This window comes from Barbus barbus (genome assembly GCF_936440315.1).
Source record: "Barbus barbus genome assembly, chromosome: 50".
NCBI classification, from domain to species: Eukaryota; Metazoa; Chordata; class Actinopteri; order Cypriniformes; family Cyprinidae; genus Barbus; species Barbus barbus.
Genome location: NC_136728.1, coordinates 13,104,844 through 13,124,337, shown reverse-complemented (window position 1 = coordinate 13,124,337; position 19,494 = coordinate 13,104,844). Strand labels below are relative to the sequence as shown.

The 19,494-nt window shown below is 40.1% G+C and overlaps 4 protein-coding genes across 6 annotated transcripts in view; 2 read left to right on the top strand and 2 right to left on the bottom strand.

Moving 5' to 3' along the window:
* rep15 (RAB15 effector protein) lies at positions 1-1,305 on the top strand (the record flags this gene model as incomplete). The annotated part of the gene is made up of 1 exon (XM_079414471.1): positions 1-1,305. The coding sequence occupies one exon, from the start codon at positions 1-3 to the stop codon at positions 745-747; it is 747 nt and encodes a 248-aa protein (XP_079270597.1). The 3' UTR covers positions 748-1,305.
* cyb5r2 (cytochrome b5 reductase 2) lies at positions 1,265-4,453 on the bottom strand. The gene is made up of 9 exons (XM_079414550.1): positions 4,313-4,453; positions 3,463-3,621; positions 3,293-3,365; positions 3,072-3,178; positions 2,836-2,965; positions 2,541-2,624; positions 2,335-2,420; positions 1,768-1,867; positions 1,265-1,660 (listed from the first exon to the last, which is right to left on the bottom strand). The coding sequence occupies exons 1-9, from the start codon at positions 4,325-4,327 to the stop codon at positions 1,488-1,490; spliced, it is 927 nt and encodes a 308-aa protein (XP_079270676.1). The 5' UTR covers positions 4,328-4,453; the 3' UTR covers positions 1,265-1,487.
* Positions 4,454-4,702: 249 nt separating this feature from the next.
* On the bottom strand, positions 4,703-15,086 carry LOC306868410 (ovochymase-2). 2 transcript variants are annotated; one of them, XM_079414548.1, is made up of 19 exons: positions 14,981-15,086; positions 14,808-14,905; positions 14,588-14,685; positions 14,323-14,495; positions 14,135-14,230; positions 13,716-13,867; positions 13,370-13,565; positions 13,086-13,200; positions 12,861-12,994; positions 12,632-12,775; positions 11,793-11,923; positions 10,757-10,850; positions 9,926-10,057; positions 9,296-9,376; positions 8,856-9,033; positions 8,686-8,740; positions 8,341-8,533; positions 7,967-8,100; positions 4,703-5,072 (listed from the first exon to the last, which is right to left on the bottom strand). In XM_079414548.1, the coding sequence occupies exons 1-19, from the start codon at positions 15,063-15,065 to the stop codon at positions 4,905-4,907; spliced, it is 2,457 nt and encodes an 818-aa protein (XP_079270674.1). In that variant the 5' UTR covers positions 15,066-15,086; the 3' UTR covers positions 4,703-4,904. The 2 variants fall into 2 exon arrangements, with proteins under 2 accessions (XP_079270674.1, XP_079270675.1); XM_079414549.1 differs by lacking the exon at positions 4,703-5,072 and having other exon boundaries at positions 7,967-8,097.
* A 1,798-nt stretch (positions 15,087-16,884) lies between these two features.
* LOC306868424 (fatty acyl-CoA reductase 1-like) overlaps positions 16,885-19,494 on the top strand; it is a 29,954-nt gene continuing 27,344 nt past the window's right edge. The window contains exon 1 of one of the 2 annotated variants that reach the window (XM_079414577.1): positions 16,885-17,010. The gene's annotated coding sequence lies outside the window, so the exon portion shown is untranslated. The remainder of the gene's footprint in view (positions 17,011-19,494) is intronic. The other variant, XM_079414578.1, reaches the window with a different exon arrangement.

The window sequence follows — 19,494 nt, the reverse complement described above, 5'->3', positions numbered from 1 at the left end:
ATGAAGCAAACAGATCTGCAGTATGAAGCCAAAACCAGCTTTTTCAGAAACTTATGGGCTAAACCCAACAAAACCACCTCGGCAGACTTCATCCACCTCTTTAGCGAATGCATCCAGGCGGCTTCATCCAGAACAAAGGAGTATCTGCTCTTCAGGGACCCAGAGAACAAATTCCACCCAAGTCCTTCAACCCTAAGTGAGATCTTTCTGATGACCTACATCCAGCACAGCAGCCTGCTGAATCTCACCGACTTGTTCAACTGCACGGCCATGACCCCAGAACAGAGGATCCTGCTGGGTGCCCACTGGGTCTGGGCTGTATTGGATCAGCCGAGCAAGAACCCCCAAATCCAGATCGCGGTCCAGGTGTTTCATCTGCCAGAAAGAGCAAAGGAGAACGACGAGGAGCTGTCCTTCGATATCTACAGTGACATCATGCGCATGGCCGGGATGGATGTGGTGGAAAGAACCCAAGCTGAGAGGATGGTGGAGTTCTGCTCTTCCATCGGCAGAGACTGTTATGCTCTTTTCCTCTTTTTTGGGCGCCAGAACGACGAGGGGAACATCTACGGACTGCTGAGCAACAATCTGCAAGCAGCTGTGGGGAAGTGTGTGAGGATTGACCAGGTCTTTATCGATCACTTCTTCAAAGGTGCGAAATACTTCGTCACTACAAGTGAGATGTTGCAAGCAGTGGTTGGTAAGGAGGGTGGCAATCCTCTAACCATGCTTGTTAAGTTTACTTAACACCTGAGCTGTTTTTACTAGATTTAATACCTTTTTGTGGGTTTATTCTAATGAGCAGCTCACCACTTGGTAACAGATGCTTTGAATGCAGCATACATGCAATACATTTTCAATGTGTGTTGATGTTTTCCCAAGACTTTTGAGCCTTATAACTAGTGTCTGGTCTATGTATGTCTCCAGCAATACTGTTACTAGATGCAATTAAAATGCAAAATAATGTGCAGAAATAAATATTTTTGCTGACTAGTCTTGTACCTTGTCTATTTTTTACTACCTCGTAATGAAATAAATTCATTCTCAAAGCAATTTTTTTTCTACAGTATTCAATTTTTTTTAAAGTAGTGTTTGGCTCTCTCTCTCTCTCTCTGTTTTCAGAGAAATCTGTCAAAATGATAATATTCTAATTATAACATGTCTTGATCATTGTCAATAATTAATATATTATGTCTGGTTTTCAGAGAAATCTATAATCAAATTTTCAGAGGTTTGTAAGAAATTAAAAATGTATTTAATTCTTAATTCAAAAGGTGTTTTCCTTTTTTATTAAACCATTGAAAACAACTTTGGGAGAAAAAAAAAAAAAATCCCTGAGAATTCACCACAAAGAAAAACAAATGGGTTTAACAAAAGATCTATTTTGAAACCAACATCTGGCAACAATTTTACATGTTTAACAAGATATAAACCACCTTTTACAAATTATCAGAGAATTTGTTTGTGCAATATCAGTGGCAGGGGACTTAGTATGCAAAAGTATTCTCTGTTTTGTAGCCCAGCTTGTCGAGGTTTGGCAGACACGCGTTCTGGATCATGGGGGGTGGACCGCACATCACGATGAGCACATCACTGGCCGGAGGCGGGAGATGGTCTTTTATCATATCAGCATCAACAAACCCTTTGCTGTATTTCCACCCTGTCACAAGAACATAGACAGAAAACCTTCACAGTCATCTCTACTGCAGGGCAGTCAAATGATCATTATTAGTATCCATCTAGAAATTTATACCAGATGAACTGTACCTTCAGAGGGCTTGTCCAGTGTGTACCACAGATTGAGTTTATCAGGGTGATTTCTATGAACTTCATCCAGTTCTTTGCGTAGCAATATGTCCTTCTCGGTCTGTGGGAGTGAAACACACTTTCTTAGAGCACTTAAGGTGTTCTGATGTTTCTTAAGTGTGAATGATGTGCTTCTTGGCAAGTATGTCAAATATGAACACTTGTGAAAAATATACTACTGTAATTCAAAACAAGTGTAATCTCTGCAAACTTTAATTAAAAGTTAAAATTTTATTTTATTGTTATTCCTATGAAACTGTATATTTTTTATTATTAATGGACAATTTGAACGCGGTGTGAACGCTCTGGGGTGCGTTTCCCAAAGACAACTATGGTCGCAAGTTCCATCGTTACCAATAGTAGGCTCTCTCATTAATAAAAAGGCCTATGTCACATTACGCCCCAAATTTCATTGTCAAAACCATATTGTTTGCTGTGTTTAATCTCCATATGCATATTGATCTCTGTTTACAGTATTGAATTGCTTATTAATTTATTTGCATAATATTTTGTCATAATGTGACTGACCTGGTTGGCAAATATAAGCGAGCACATGGTGTTGTCAGCAGGATCTGCGGTTATACTCCTGATCAGCTGCAGCATTGGAGTGATGCCTGAAAGAATGAACGTGTCATCTTCAATTAATACATATTCTGATGAATTTACTTTGGCCGCAAACTCTGGAAACCTACTAAGAATACTTTGGAGCCTGTTCAAAATATCTCCATCATTACCTGTTCCTCCAGCAATCATACCCACGTGTCTGAACTTCCGCACTTTGGGTTCAGATTTTTTATCAGGTCGAATAGCAAACTGCCCTGTAAATGTCAGTAAGGAAATATATTAGCAATCTGAAGCATTTAAATATTTTAAAATGCATTGTGTATGCAGGTCATGCATTTGTTATAGCAATCTTAAAATAATAAGACATCGCCCTCTAGTGACTGAATACACTACATCAAACAAAACAATGGTGTACATATTGTAAATTATGTGAGAAGTATGTTAGGCTATTATATTTTTCCTTACCATTTCCATTGTATACCAGTAATCCATGTGGACCTCTAAAGTCAATGGTGTCTCCAATCTTCATATCATTCAAGTACTGAGACATTTTGCCTCCATCAGGATAGTTTGGATGAGTATTTTTATAGTAGACCTTACGTGAGATATTAAAGAAAGGAATTTTTTGAAAAACGTATGAAGTATAGCCAACTATATAACATAACCAGTCATTTTCAACTACAAAATGTATTGCATCGCACCTTTAAAACTAGATCTACGTATCCCTGGTCCTCATCGCTGGACACAGGTGTGTATGCACGAATAACCAGATTCCCATTCACCTTTGCAGACAGGTAAACATGCTGACCTGTGACACAGAATACAAGATCCGGCTTAGAAAACGAGTGAAACTCAGGTGATACTGTGAAATTATACGGTTTCAGATTTCAAGGTGATAAAGGTATATAGTGCAATGTCCTACCAATAGGGAGACCAAGGATGTGAGAAGAGGACGGAAGACCAAACCGGAATTTTTTCGTGTCATGGGTGATTTCCTGTTGCAAAACAAATACAAGTAGTTCAGTTGAGTTGCAGTAATATCTGTGCTTTTCTTCGCAGGAGAAATCTGTTCACATTTAAATTCTGACTGACCTCTTTCTCTATGAGTGGCAATGGATATTTCACATTGGGATCCTGCAAGGTTTTTGGAAACTTGCTCTGCTTCCGATCTCCATTGGAGCCTCCTGGTTTTAGGAGGAGGAAGAGGACTGTGATCACCACTATAGATATCCCGATTAGCACAGGTACTGTCTGCAAAGTACATGTTAAACACGTTACTAACTAAATGAGAAAATTATCAATATCAATTTAAAGTTTAATTATACTAAACATTTTAATTATAAATACATATCTTTTCAGGAAAGGGAGAGTGTTAAATGCATGTATTATTAAATGTAATTTAATTATTTAACATTTCAACACTAGATAATTCCCAAAGTTGCAATATTTTAATGAATTAACTACGATTATTCTATATTTTAAATATATATATATATATATATATATAAAAACAAGTTTTAAAATTAATATGAACTGTAATAATACAATTTGTTATGTAAATCACATTACTTTTTCCATAGTTTTTAATGCATGAGTTCACATAATTCCCATGCTTGCATATGTTTTGAAGACTTAACTAATATTCTAAAAATGTTAAAATAGTCATAATAACAGAGTAGGTGTGTTTAAACATTTGACAGTATACAGAGCAACTAACACTTATAAACTATTGGCATATTGTGCTAGATTCAACATTGAGTTGATAACCTGCATATGTCTGTAATTACCGCTCACCTTCTGTTCACTGCTGTCATTCGAACCAGAATAAAATCAACAGACAACTGTGAAACTGACAGGGAGGAAATGGAAGGTGCTAATTGCTTTTTGCAAAGCAGTGAATTTGTGAAAGTGCAGTAAATTTAAAAAGGGAGAAATTACTCACTAGAACTTGATCCATGCTGCAGTCTTTTTCCTGTACTGTATCCTTTAGTATGGTCAGGGTTCAGTGAGGTAGAATTTGTTCATGGTTCATTTTTTTGCTGTATTCCAACCTTTGCACCATGGCCAGTTGATAGTAGAAGAGTAGATGAGTTAATGAAATGCAGCCAATTGGAGTAGGCCTCTCAGTGGCCCCAGCCAATAAGAATAGAATATTCAAGTGAGCAGGCTGTGACAGAGCACGGCCTATGGTGGTTCATGTATGTGTGTGAATGGTGTGGGATCACCCCACTGCATGACAACACATTCAGAGGGATGGGTCAAGGAAACCCCTCAAGTACAGTATGTTAAGCGAAGGCCATTAGAGTAGGAACAAAAATGCCTGACATTTTTTAAGTTTTAAAATGTTTTATTCATGTTAGCAAAGGTGATCTTGGTGTTGCTTTTTTAACAAAAAAAAAAAAGTTTCAGAATTCTTTAGAATGAAAGATTTTACACACAAACAAAATACTGGATTTTGCTAACATTTTTTTTTTTCTCTGAACAAGAAATACATATGCTAGTAAGTAAACAACAAATGTTAATATGTGAGGTTTTCATTCCATGTCTAAATGCTGTGAGATCCAGTGCATGATGGCTGGTACTGAGGAATATACCGCAGGCTTCTGGATTCCACCACAAGGTTCTCCCCGACTCTTCACTCCCATCAGAACAACATCAGATGTGTTTGTTAGACAAACAAGAGGTCCAGCAGTCCAGTGAGTCTAGAGTGAAACAATATTCCGGTGAAATGAACCAAATGTAAGCTATTATTCACCGAAATTTTCATTTCTGCATCAACATTTGCAACATTGACTTCAAATGAATTGCTCACCCAAAAAATAAATTCTGCCAATATTTACTCCAGGGTTCCTACAGGGTTTGGAAAAGTATGGAATTTGATTTAAGTATTTTCCAGGTCTGGAAAAGTATGGGAAAATATTTGGGTTTCCAGACTTTTGATCCTATTTAGTTTTTTTATAATAGAAAATTACGAATTTAATGAAAATAAATTTATCGTACAAGAAGTGAGGTTTCATGGCGGGTGTTTAGTCATTCTTTAGTGATCACCAAATATCCATCCATCCATCCATCCATCTTCTTCCGCTTATCCGGGGCCGGGTCGCGGGGGCAGCAGTCTAAGCAGGGATGCCCAGACTTCTCTCTCCCTAGACACTTCCTCCAGCTCTTCCGGGGGGACACCGAGGCGTTCCCAGGCCAGCCGGGAGACATAGTCTCTCCAGCGTGTCCTAGGTCTTCCCCGGGGTCTCCTCCCAGTGGGACGCGCCCGGAACACCTTCCCGGGAAGGCGTCCAGGAGGCATCCGGAACAGATGCCCGAGCCACCTCAGCTGACCCCTCTCAATGTGAAGGAGCAGCGGCTCTACTCTGAGCTCCTCCCGAGTGACCGAGCTTCTCACCCTATCTCTAAGGGATCGCCCAGCCACCCTGCGGAGAAAGCTCATTTCAGCCGCCTGTATCCGGGATCTTGTCCTTTCGGTCATGACCCAAAGCTCATGACCATAGGTGAGAGTAGGAACGTAGATTGACCGGTAAATCGAGAGCTTCGCCTTGCGGCTCAGCTCTTTCTTCACCACGACAGACCGGTACATCGACCGCATTACTGCAGAAGATGCACCGATCCGTCTGTCAATCTCCCGTTCCATCCTTCCCTCACTCGTGAACAAAACCCCAAGATACTTAAACTCCTCCACTTGAGGCAGGAACTCTCCACCAACCTGAAGTGGGCAAACCACCCTTTTCCGACTGAGGACCATGGCCTCGGATTTGGAGGTGCTGATTCTCATCCCAGCCGCTTCACACTCGGCTGCAAACCGTCCCAATGCCTGCTGAAGGTCCTGGCTTGATGAAGCCAACACGACAACGTCATCTGCAAAAAGCAGAGACGAAATCGTGTGGTCACCAAACCTGACACCCTCCGGCCCCTGGCTGCGCCTAGAAATTCTGTCCATAAAACTTATGAACAGAACCGGCGACAAAGGGCAGCCCTGCCGGAGTCCAACATGCACCGGGAACAAGTCTGACTTACTGCCGGCAATGCGAACCAAGCTCCTGCTTCGGTCATACAGGGACCGGACAGCCCTTAGTAAAGGACCCCGGACCCCATACTCCCGGAGCACCCTCCACAGGCCGCCGCGAGGGACACAGTCGAATGCCTTCTCCAAATCCACAAAACACATGTGGACTGGTTGGGCAAACTCCCATGAACCCTCCAGCACCCTGTAGAGGGTATAGAGCTGGTCCAGTGTTCCACGGCTCGGACGAAAACCACACTGTTCCTCCTGAATCCGAGGTTCTACTATCGGCCGTATTCTCCTCTCCAGTACCCTGGCATAGACTTTCCCAGGGAGGCTGAGAAGTGTGATCCCCCTGTAGTTGGAACACACCCTCCGGTCCCCCTTCTTAAAAAGAGGGACCACCACCCCGGTCTGCCAACCCAGAGGCACTGTCCCCGACCGCCACGCGATGCTGCAGAATATGATTGATCACCAAATATGATTGAATGAATTCAAGGTGCATATTTTTATTATGCAAATTGCAGGTTATAAGCATTTTGGGTTTCTTCACACTATATTCTTAGCACCGTATTACATAACCTCAAGGACCTTTGCAAAAATAAAAAATATACAGACTTTTATGTGTGCACAATGAACCATTAAATTTAGCATATGGGACAATGCACACTGAGCCACCTGTTGTGCCATCAGCCCATTTAGTGGTGTGGTTTCTTGGCTGCCACAGAGTATGTGTTACCTAAGGCCTTGAAATATGGCATACTGCCCCAATGAAAGCCAAATCTTAAACTCTTTTTTTACAGTACCAGTCTTTTTATAGACCCTTGAACTTGGCAAATTTTATGCCATCAGCCCATTTCGAATCATGGTTTCTGTGCCGCCACAGAGGATGTGTTAAATTAGACATCAGGCCTTGATATTAGAGGTACTACCATAAAAAAGCAACATTTTGAGCAAGTAGATCGCTGTTAATTCATGTGCATCCATGCTCTCGTTTTATTCATAGTAAGATGGCAGTGATGCACAAAGGAAATAGGTTTTATAAAACTGGAAATTGTAATGTGTAAGCATGCAAAACATTACCATGCACATGTGAATAACTTCTCGAGGGCTCACAAAAGTTTCTTGTGTGCATGTAAAAGTCGTTTTTTTTTATTTTAGGGACTCTGTATATTGTCACTTTGAGAAAATCAATGAAAAAACTCAAATGTGAGTCTGGAAAAGTATGGATGTGCTACCTCTGTCATGCTGTCACAGATGTCACATGGACTATTTTAATGATGTCTATACTACCTTTCTGGGCCTTGAATGTGTCGGTTCCGTTGCTGTCTGTGGAGGTAAGCTCTTGAATTTCATAAAAAATATCTTAATTTGTGTTCTGAATATGAACAAAGGTCTCACGGGTTTGGAACGACATGAGGGTGAGTAATTAATGACAGAATTTTCAAAATCACTCAATCTCAAAGTGATTGAGTACGCATTTTAAGAATCATTACCAAACTTACGCACTAGAGGGCAGCATTTCTTCAATTACATTTCCTTGTAGGAAACAGTGAGTGTTTAATGGAGTTCACAGTTCCTCACCATGCATGACTCTCCACTGCTCAGTCCAGCACATAGCATAGTAGGTGTCAATCTAGTTCTGTGGCATTGTTCACACACCGCTCGTTCCAGCACTGATATTTTTAGCCGTACAGGTCTGCACTGCCCATGTCCTGCTAAAAAGAGTGCATAACATTCACTTAAAGCTAAAAATGTGCAACAGAGAAATTAAAATGATGCTTTAGGAAAGTTGTTCAAGTGACATTCAAGTTCTAAAAGTTCAACACTAGGTCAGCTTGCAATGCATTCAACAAGTAGTCATGAAATGTCATGTTTGCACACACACAAAAGATATCAGTCAGACTATTGTGTAACTATCACAATGGTCAACTTGTGAAGGCAGATGGGTGACATACACATTTGGCAGGTCCATGCCAGAGCCCAGCAATGGAGGGAGGGTGGGATTTCCTGTCCAGCAGAGGGTAGACAGACAGGCTGTGTACTTTCACTGAGATTTAACGGAGAGCTCAGCTTAAGCAAAGCCACATTGTAGTCGAGAGAGAATGGGCTGTAATGAGGGTGTACGAATACTCCAATCACATCACGGATCTGAGAAATAAATATTTGTGTTAAAGGAATAGTTCACCCAAAAAGCAAAATTCTGTAGTAATTTTTGGGTGAACTATCCCTTTAAGACACAAGATGAATGAATTTGATCTCAAATCCAATTTTCTTATTCTTCCTGCCGATGTCCTTCTCACCTGTTTCTTTGAGCCTCCTGCTGTCACTGATAAAAATATCAAATGTCGTTCTTCCCTACAAAGAAATTATCAATCATCATAAAAAAGGTACTATACTGTTTTGAATAAGTTTGAATGTCTTTTTCCAATGGTAATTTTTTTTTTACGTTTCTTGCATGTTTGTTGCTCACAGGTTATAGACACATTGTGCATCAGTAAGGATCCATTGTGACTGGGTGATCGCCCCACTGCATTCATAACCTGCACCCAAACTAATGCTCACGTGCCACAACAGTTTCCCATCATCCTCTGTTGTCCTTGGGGCGTCCAGTCCAGAGGTAGCAAAGATGTCAGGCATTCCATATGGAGCTGAGAATTCAGTGGAACATGTGCATGAATGCTTGCGGTAAAACCAAATTCACATTCACAGTCTGTTCAGAGATGAACGCTTTCTCATTTGTGACTCAATATGTGTGTGTTCCCTTATTTTACACATTTTTTGACTCCAGCTGGATTCCACACATTCTAAAAGGCCCTCTGAAACAAGGAGTCTCTTTTAGATCTCAACAAAATAGTCGATGTGACTGTGGACAGCAGAAAGGACAAAAGCAAGTGTGTGTGCAGCACAAACCAGCCTCCAAATGTGGTGAAATAACTCTGCTGTCATCATCTGCTTCCTCCCCCTGATCTTCAAATGCCGTCTCTCTGAGATCTGTGATGACAAAATCATTTTTTGAATACAAACTCTGTTGTGTCAAAGAACGACTTTATATGTTGGGTTCTTTGTTGCAGAATGGGTTTTTATGTAAAACATATTTTTGTGGTGTCCAACTCTTAGGTACGACTTCTCTTTTAATTTAATATAAATATTTTAATTATAAATGATATTACTAACATAACAATCAAGGGAAAAGTTCAATTTAAACATTTCTATGAATTTGAGACGTTTTTGAAAAAATCTTGAATTTAATATTTTACACACATAATGCATAATATCATACATGACATAATATCAAATAACCTTTTATTTTTTAATTAAGTTTTATAAAGTAAAATATATGTATAAATGCACATAGACTGTAATGTGTTTTAACTTTTAAGTTTACTGTTGACCTTTCAGAGGAAGTATAAATAGTTTTAGGCTGGCTTGCGTGTTTAAACTGTGGCATATTTAGACATGTGGGTCACATGTGGGTCAGGTTTAGTTGGGTGAAATGTGGACACCTCCTGTTAGCATTTTTCTTCATTCATGTTGACTCACCTTTTTCGCTGATAAAAGAAATGGAGGCTTTGAAACCACGGGCGGAGATGGTGTTGTCTGTGCTAAACTGTAGAAGCATTATGCGACCGTAGCTGAGAACAGCTGGAGGGACGCTCGCACCACATACAACCACTTAAAAGACAAAAATTAAAATAGCAGAGCACTTGAAGACTACATTTCCCATCACAGTGCAGTGAAAAATCTTTAAAGGGATAGAAAAATACCCCATGAATTACTCACCCTCAAGTCTACGTCCTACGCCCTCCGCTGGAACGCCACTCTCTCGTGAACGCACGTACAACAGTTAGCAAAAGCTGGAGATTATGGTTTATAAAGTTTTAAATATCGATATTTTTCTTACACGGACACATCGATTCACATCAGAAGGCCTTTATTAACCCTCGGAGCCATGTGGAGTACATTTTATGATAGAGGGACGCACTTTATTTTGCTAAAAAATCTTGACCACCATTCACTGCCATTATAAACATTGAAAGACCTAGGACATTTTTTTAATACAACTCTGATTGTATGTGTCTGAAAGAAAAAAATTATTTACAACTAGGGTGGTTTGAGAGTGAGTGAATCATGGGGTAATTTTAATTTTGGGGTCAACTATCCCTTTAAATGCTGTTCTATTCATCAAAGAATCCTGAAAAAAAATGTATCACGGTTTCCATAAAAATATTAAGCAGCAGAACTGCTTTCAAAATTGATAACAATCAGAAATATTTCTTACATTTTAAGTATTGTTTGTCCAAATAGAAAACAGTTATTTCAGATTGTAATAATATTTCATAATAATACATTTAAAAATCATTTTGTACTTACCTATTTCATCCTTGCCATCAATGTCTCCAAACACTGTCAGTGAATCATATTTGCAGTTCTCTGACTCCTCAAGGTCAAAGTCGTCAAAGTCAAGCTTTAAGGCACATACCACAGTTGTTCTATTATTATTAGAGTGTTAGCATATAGCAAACCGAGTGATATGATTATACACATAGCATAGCCAAGTTTTTGGTTTTCTATCATTTAGGCTACATCCACACGAAGCCAGAGCTTTCCCCATCCAATCTTTTTTCCCCCCTCGTCTCAAGAAATATCTACGTCCACACAAAACCATGAAACCGACACAAAAGAATGTAGTATACATGCCAGACCAGCATGTGGTGCTGTAATGCTACCACAGAGATACACTAAAAACAGAGAAGAAGACTTGGACTATGCTCATAAACCTTGCGGTGGTATACAAACGAACATGGAGCAATACATTTATTAATCTGTGTTAATGTTAGTTAGTAAAAAGAAAAATCGTTCAGTGTTTGTTCATGTTTTTGTTGCTGTTACGTGACATAGCGGTGTCTGACTAGGAGCGAGAAGAGGGGTGATGGCATCATCGTTTCAGAAAATATACGGATTCGCTGTCCACATGAAGGGTGGCGTTTTCAGATTTATCCACTCTGGGATCCGGTTTCAAAAAATATTGGTTTCACTCTCTCATAACGCTGGATCCGTCTGGACAAAACGCCTATATGATGCAAAATTTATGCGTATACAGCGTCTTCGTGTGGATGGGGCCTTAGTCCAAAAAAATCTGAAAGGTTCTTAATTTGAAACAGTTTACATTGCACTTTGTAAACAGCAGGAAACAACCAGCGTTACATGACTGTAGTGACGTCATGGCATCGCTCTTTGGAGTCTAATTGAGTATCACATTCTCTCTTGCAGTGAAACCGATCAGAGCTTCCAATCTCACTGCATGCATGCATTCATGACCGGACAGACAGGTCATGACTGGACAGAGGAGACACCAGGCAATGTGTCTGAGACTGGGCCAACACAAGAGCTAAAGAGTTGTTTTTACCTTGACTATGTGGCCTTCTGGGGCATAGATGGCCCAGCGGCAAAAAGTGTTGTTGCTGTAGGCTTGCGGGTAGGCGGGGCTCTGCACAGCCCCCTTGGGCTGTAACAGCACCACTGTTCCACATTCAGCCCCTGCACAAACACAAAAGGAGAAACTGGTGGAATGGAGCCCGGCCAATGACATTGCAGCATGGTGTCACATTTCTGTCTGGCAAGGGTCATACTGAGGGGAGCAGGATGGTGATTTGAACCTAGCTCTTACCTTCTCTGAACTTACCACTGGTAGTTGGCCCCCTGGCAGACATGTAACTATGGAAACGGTCCCATTGCGATAAGCTCTCCGCTCTCTGAGGAGCTTATCGGCAGTAGTGTGAAAACAGAATTCTACAGGGGAAAAGTTCATTTGCCTCTCAACCTGACTGGGGAAATGAACACACCTTGCAGACCAAGTGATCAAACCAACAGATCAGTTGGGCACAACTTGTGCTGCTAAGGAGAGCACAATTAGGGTGGAACGTTTTTTAATAACAGGACTGTGGATACACAGACATGTAAATGAGGCAATGCCCGAAAACAACATCATTAGGCCTGTGCAAGCATGCTAATCAAGTACACAGTAAGCAAGCATGTTGTTCTAAGCATTCATGCAATGCATGGTGATCAGTACTATACTGTAAAGCTGCACAACTTATTCTGCATTTTCATTGTACTGTCACCAAACAGGCTTGAATCTTCATCTTGAAAGCATTATTGTGTCACTTTCAAGGAACTTTGTACTATAGGCTTTTCAGAGTTGGGTGCACAACAACAAGAGAAACCAGTCGGACAGATTCAACTCACCAAAACTGTAGTCCTTGTCAACACCACTGAATTGGATGGCAAATCCTGCACCTGTGCTGCTTACATCAGACACAAACTGCACTGTGATACTGTGGGAACCACCAATAAGAATCAGAGATGGAGGTTGACCACCACAGAATCGACCTGTTGAACAAGGTCACAAGGAAACATGGAACCTCACAACCACTTGCAGAAGGTAGAACAACAACAAAGCCTTAGTTTCTCCCACCTATCCGCCTGTCTTCATCCACATACACAGTCAGATGATCACTGTGGCACTGTGTGTCATTCTCAAGGTCAAACTCTAGGAACTCCAGTAGAATATATTCTCTATCGGCAACTTGAATGGACCACAGACACATCCTACGGCAAACATTTAAAGATAAACTGCTGTGAAAGTTTCCGATGCTGCTTTTGGCTTGCAAATATCTAAGATGCTTCAGATGTGACTCACTCATTGTTGTTGTAGCTTTGACCTGGGTGAGCTGGATTTCTGATGATGCCTTCACTTTCAGGTACAACTCCATCAGGTAAACCGCACAGGGACCTGTCTGCACCTATGTTGAGTTCTATAGGCAAGTAGTCATTATTTAAATCGACTTGCAGTACTTACAGAAACTTGGGGTTAATGTCTTGCTCAAGTGCCAGTCTTTCAGTTACTAAACCCGAGTATTAACCACTACCAGTCCTACGAGATTGAAAGCAGGTAAGAAGCTCTAACTCGACCACAGTACCCACCTTTTCGAAGATTAGACTTGATCCATGACAGGAACATTAAGACATCAGTGAACACTCCAGGTGAGCCTCTTCTGGATGAGGGTTTGATCTTGTTGTTATTCCAGCTTCGACCACAACCCTTACCCCATGATATGACTCCCACAGCCACCCAGTGTCCATCTGCTCTGGGGCAGAGGAGGGGACCCCCAGAATCCCCCTGGAGCATATGAGGACAGAGAGGAACTCAAAGCCATCTCTGGACCACCTTTGCCAACGTAAACCACTCTCATAGGTGTTAGTAATTTTCGGGATGTTAATACTGTCATTCAAAGTTAATGTTGGGGGAACATATTTAGTGTCAACTTACTTGGCAGGCATCTCTCCCTCCTCTCTCTGGGCCAGCACACAGGACTGTGAAGGTCTTCTGTCCAGGTCTAAGTGTTAGTAGGACATGTTTGCACTTGTTTTGCTCTAACAGATTCAGTTGCACCTCCTGAAGAACTGAAGAAAGTGGCCCTTCTAAAGAAAAGACAGACCTCTTCACCTTTATGGTTTGAGATATTTATCTCAAGTGTTAATTGTTATTTCATAGGCTTTCCTGTAGCTCAAATAGTAGAGCATGGCGCTAGCAACACCAAGGTCATGGGTTCGATTCCCAGGGAAAGCAAAAGCTGATAAAATGTAAAAACTGTAAATTGAATGCAATGTAAGTCACTTTGGATAAAAGCGTCTGCTAAATGCATAAATGTAAATGTAAATTTCAATGTTGTTCAAATGACTTCTCACTCTCAGTAATACGACCCCATCCACCAACAACACACATGGTCTTGGATGGAAACCTCTCACCAGGGTAAGGCAGGCAAACAGGCTTAATAAAATCACCTAGAAAACACACATATTATGTTTATCTCTAAAAGTAATTCGAAAACTATATGTAAATACATGAGTTGTGGTAATCTCACAGAATGACTTGCCAAAGTGAATGCGTCCTTTGATCTCAAGCAAAGCAATGTCGTAGCTCATTGGAGAGGAGCGCTGATAATTTTCATGGAACTTTACGGTCTTTACCAGGAAGTTCTGCTCCCCTCTGTCAACTTTTCTTTGGTTGAAATCACCTGCTACAGCCTCAATTTTGTGCAGGAAGTCCCTAGGGCAGGCAGTTATATTTCAGAGAAAGTCACTGAAGCGTAGACGGAGACAAAAGTTATGATTAGTCATGGTTAAATTAAATGGACCTACGTGGATACACTTGCAAAGCAATGAGCAGCAGTCAAAAGCCAGTGTTCTGTTAAGATCGCTGCAGCACAGAAATGAGATCCTCTGATCCTAAGAGACACCTGTAGATGATTGTAGAATTAATTTTTCATACTTGACATATACTTCAATGCCTTTTGGAATGTAAATACTGTAGTATTGTATTAGTTTATCATGCAATTTGTAAAGTTGAACAGTTACGTGCCAGCCACGGATGGGAACCTCGTCTGGCCTCTGATCCTCCAATAACCCTCAAAGAACGGTCTAGGATGCCTCTTGCCTTAGTTGATCCACATTTTGCATCTGGGTATGGCAAGACAAAACCTTGTCATTAATCTGTGACTTGTTCCCGTACAAATTAATTAAACATTTTCTTACCACTAGCATGAACAGCAAAGGTCATTACAAGACAACCCATCAAGATGAGAAAACCAACAAAGGTTCTGTTGAATAATTCAGACATTCTGTGTCCTCTGCTGTTAAAGACTAAGATCGGGGAATTTATAGACGGGATGGAGGTGTGGTCTTTTTGACAAATGGGGTACTGTGGTTTCTCATTAACTTCACACAGGAAACAGGCGTGTTGAACAGAAGATTGCATGGTAAGCATCTAGCATGTTACATAAATGAAATGTAAATTTGATACCAAGATATTTTATGTTATAGTTTTTGAGTCTACTGACATTAAGGATCCAATTTGACAATAGAATAATTAAATATTTTGTGCATGTGTTTGTCTCCTTTTTCTGTAAATTACAAAGAGCATCAGCAGAAAAAAAGATTTTACAGCCACTTGTGATTCAGCTGAAGGAGAAAAGCTCCTCCATTGACAATGATGTTTCCCTCAAGGACCAGAATGACCTTTTAATCTAAAGGTTTATTGGAAGCTGCTGGATTTTTTGCACTCTCAAACTTTACGCTTAAAATTGTGCAGTTCCTATTGAACTTGCCATTTTCTACCAGTTAAACTAAACCCTATTATCTAGTTTGATCTCACACATTTTAGACATTCGAAAGATTTGTGAATTCATGTACTAGATGCATTTGAAAAAAAACAACCATGCCAATTCGCTCTGCTTTGCCTGTCTCTGAGAATTTACACAAACCAGGTGTCTAGTAAACAGTAGGGAAGCTCTTCTTAATACAAAAGACAATTGTAGCTATGATGGTATGAAGCTCACCACTGGCGACACCAAACCAAACAAGGATGGGCATCCTGTCATAAAATTGTCAACACATTTGTGCTTTTGTCTGCAGAGAACAAAAGCTGAAGGCTGAAGTAATTCTTGCAAAAAGAATCTTAGACAAATTGACTTTCAGTTTATTCAACCAAGGCCATAAATCACCACAAACAGAAGCTGAGGGAGAGAGAAAGATATCAATTCATATGCTGTTTGAACCCAACTGTCAATTGTTCTATGCAAATTTATTCCAGCACAACAGTTCTAGTAAAATAATGCTCTTTTGTTCTGTTATATCCAACAGGAGTCCCTTGAGCCTTGTTGCCTGGAAACCATGGTAAACCACAGTACAGCAGTTAAGAGAAGCCAGAAAAACCTGAAATTCTTTGTTTTATGTTGAACCCCAACATAGATTTGCTTTTAACAACCTCTGTACCAGTATTTGACAGTACCATAATTTTCTCAATGTATTATGGAAGTTACTCTGTGTCTCTCTCTCTGTGTGTGTGTGTGTGTGGGGGGGGGGGGGGGGGGGGGGGAGTCTGAAAGCTTAAAAATAAATATAGGATACATTTCAGTGAAAGCATGTAATAGAGTTACACTAGAAGCTGATTCATGTTGTGTTAAGTGACTTGAAAATGGTTCAGACTGACAAGAAAATTACAGGCTATGAAATGGATAAATCAGGATTATGTTGCTCATATTTAGGGAAGTGCCACACTGTTAGCAAATATTTAACCATACTTTCAGTTGCAGTCTGTAAATGTAAACGTCCCCATTTTATTCAGGTTATCCAGCATGGGTCACAAACTTTTAGCCATACTTTTTCATCTATTCCTTACAACACATTTTAAGGACTGACATACGCCACTACCACATTATTAATACAGTACAGTAACATTTGAGAGGCACTATTGTCCCTTGAGGGACTATGAACAAAATCCTACTCTGAGGAAGAATCTAAAACCCGGGATGATTTTTTTAAATAGTCCACATACAATGTGATCTCTTTCCAGGACGCTAGCGAATATACACTAAATATTTCAGATGCATACCAATTTTTTTGACACTACATAGGATTATCACGAAGGAACGCGCGTGGTGGGTTGTGACGTCGGTCCTCTCCCATCACAGTTCCTCTCCAGCGAAGCTAAGCTACAACCCCACTGCGTTTCCCATCACTGCTGGCTAGAGCACCTTAGGATCGCCTCGCATAAAACATCTCAGGTAAGCGTTCGAGTGCTTCAGTTATATTCTTTGTTGCCATGTTTTTCCTGAGCCCAAGATCGAGTTTGCACGTTTTTAGAGAGTGAATGCTAGCCGTTAGCACACTGTCGCATGCGGGGTTTTCAGCGCTGCTGTGTAGAAAATCCTCCCTGAAAGACGCACAGCTGGAAAGTAATGCTAAGCTGCTTTTACCAGTGCTTACAGTAATTTAATGCACAATTTTATCGAGAAATTTCTCCTTGTTCCATTTTCATATTGGTGACCATTTCTTTCGCTTGAAGAACCCTTTATATTAAAAATATAGGGATGTCTGTTGAAACTTTTTTTAAATTATTGCAGTCTGCGTGCTTTAGCTGTTATTGTGCAGTTATGAAATATGTATTTATTACACCTTATTGCCTTATTTATATGATCACTGACATTTTCATGTTTTAATACGATTATAAATTAAGTAATAAACCTTAGAATTTGTGCGACCAGTGAGGTTCAAATGTTAAATTTTAGTGGAGAGATCTGGGCGCGTGAGCTTCTCATGAAATGTGAAGCATGTGTCATTTTGGCTCGCGCTCAACGCTTAGTAGACGATTGTGATTCATCCCGGTGACTCGAATCTTGTGACTCCAAAAGATTTGTTCAGCTGATTAGTTGATTCACTCTTTCCATGCGTTGCGGCGTTATGTCTGTAGGTGGCGACATGTGTGTTTTAACTATTAATGATGCCTTTAACGTTACTTGCTATGGGAAATTTCCAATTTCCCACTTATGAAGTCGTGATTACAAGCTTGTCGTATTCATGCTTTAAAATGTCGGAAAGAATAAAATGTAGCATCCCATTGGTTGACGATCATACAAACATTCACCACGCTACACATGCAGTTCACTGCTTATAAAACATACAATATGCTTCGAGTGGTCGTTCATGTCTAGCCTATAATGCACTATTTTAGCGACAAGACAAAGGGGTGTAGTTGTGAGAACAGCATTGACAGCAGCAATGGTTGTCTCCTCCTACTTCTCCAATTATTTCTGAATTTCCCAGTAGTAAAAACACTCAAAAAAATAATAATTCAGTGGATGAACGCGAATTGAATTGAGGGCAGGATTTCCATCCAATAAATGTGTGTAGCCCCAACTATAAAAAAAAATGCATGCAGTCAAATGCAGTTGAGTTGGGCCAACTCAATTTGATCAAATACAGTTTAAAGGAAATGAATACATTTATAAAGTAATTTTTTTATGTTTATTGAACTCAAACTAAAACATTTATTTAACTGAAATTCTAAAATCCGTATCAAACAAACATGAAAAGTAATCCAGTTTAATTGATTAGCTTATTTAACTATTGTTTTTTTTATTGTTAGGCATTAGCCATAAGATACATCCATGGCATGCCCAAAATAGTTGTTTTTTTATTATTAAAACAACCTTATAAAACTGATAGTTCCGGTCCTTGATTCTGATTGGTTGAGCCACGTTTGAAGCCGTTGTAAATTACACTACAAACCTACACCTTTGTAAAAAAACATAACAAACATAAAATAACATTTTATTTCAACATTTACTCTCCTTTTCCAGCCCTGTACAAAGCATCATGGGAAGGGGAAATTCACTTCCTAGTTATACAAGTAAAACCATTTATGTACTCTCAACTCAAATTAATTAAGTAAAGTGGTTGTAAAGAATTGTGTTGGATTAACTTCACCACAAAACTTTTGTGATTAACTTTTGTCCTACTTAATTAAAACATGTTTTTTTTCAAAATGACAATATTGAGTTGGGCCAAAATGCAACCGTTTCAAGTCACTTTAACACAATGCAATTGTTTAAATGGGAAATCTAACATAATGGTGTTAAATGAAAATTATTGTTATAAAAAAAACTGAACGTTTGTAGAATCAGTTTTTTGAGTGTATGACTTGAGAGCAGAGTATGTGAGCGTAGTTTAGATCCAAGATGGCGGCGCAGTCAGACGCAACGACTACTCCGGGTCCCAAAGACGGTGCTTTTATGTCTTTTAATGTCATCTGTTCGTCTCCAAATAGTGTCAGTTTACCGCTAATTCATAAGGAAATCACTCCAAAAAACATCTATGATCGCCAAAGTCTTACCAAAGTTCTACCAACATGTGAACTTTGCAACAAGGGCAAACAACACACTGGACTTTGTTTATACAACAGAGAAAAATGCATACAAAGCTGAACCCCGCCCCCACCTCGGGTACTCCGGTACCACATCTCTGTTATGCTAAAACCAACATACAGACCACTTCTCAAACTCGCCAAACCAGTTCAAAAGCAGATCACAGTATGGCCAGACAATGCCACCTCAGCACTGCAGGACTGCTTCCAGGACACAGACTGGAACATGTTTAAAGAGGCAGCCACTTACAACAACCACACAGACCTGCAGGAGTACACAAAGCAGACAAAGCAGCCCTCAAAACAGCAAGAGCCAATCTGTCTCATGGCATCAAGAATGCAAAAC

Excerpts from the sequence above, each read along its gene's own strand:
- cyb5r2 (XM_079414550.1), bottom strand. Across the intron at positions 3,179-3,292 it reads CATCCTTGGTCTCCCTATTG|GTCAGCATGTTTACCTGTCT; the intron begins GTAGGACATTGC and ends TCTGTGTCACAG. Across the intron at positions 2,421-2,540 it reads TATGATTGCTGGAGGAACAG|GCATCACTCCAATGCTGCAG; the intron begins GTAATGATGGAG and ends TCATTCTTTCAG.
- LOC306868410 (XM_079414548.1), bottom strand. The coding sequence starts at position 15,065 with ATGTCTGAATTATTCAACAGAACCTTTGTTGGTTTTCTCATCTTGATG. Across the intron at positions 13,566-13,715 it reads GAGGGAGAGATGCCTGCCAA|GGGGATTCTGGGGGTCCCCT; the intron begins GTAAGTTGACAC and ends CATATGCTCCAG. Across the intron at positions 11,924-12,631 it reads TGACAAGGACTACAGTTTTG|GGGCTGAATGTGGAACAGTG; the intron begins GTGAGTTGAATC and ends GTGTTTGTGCAG.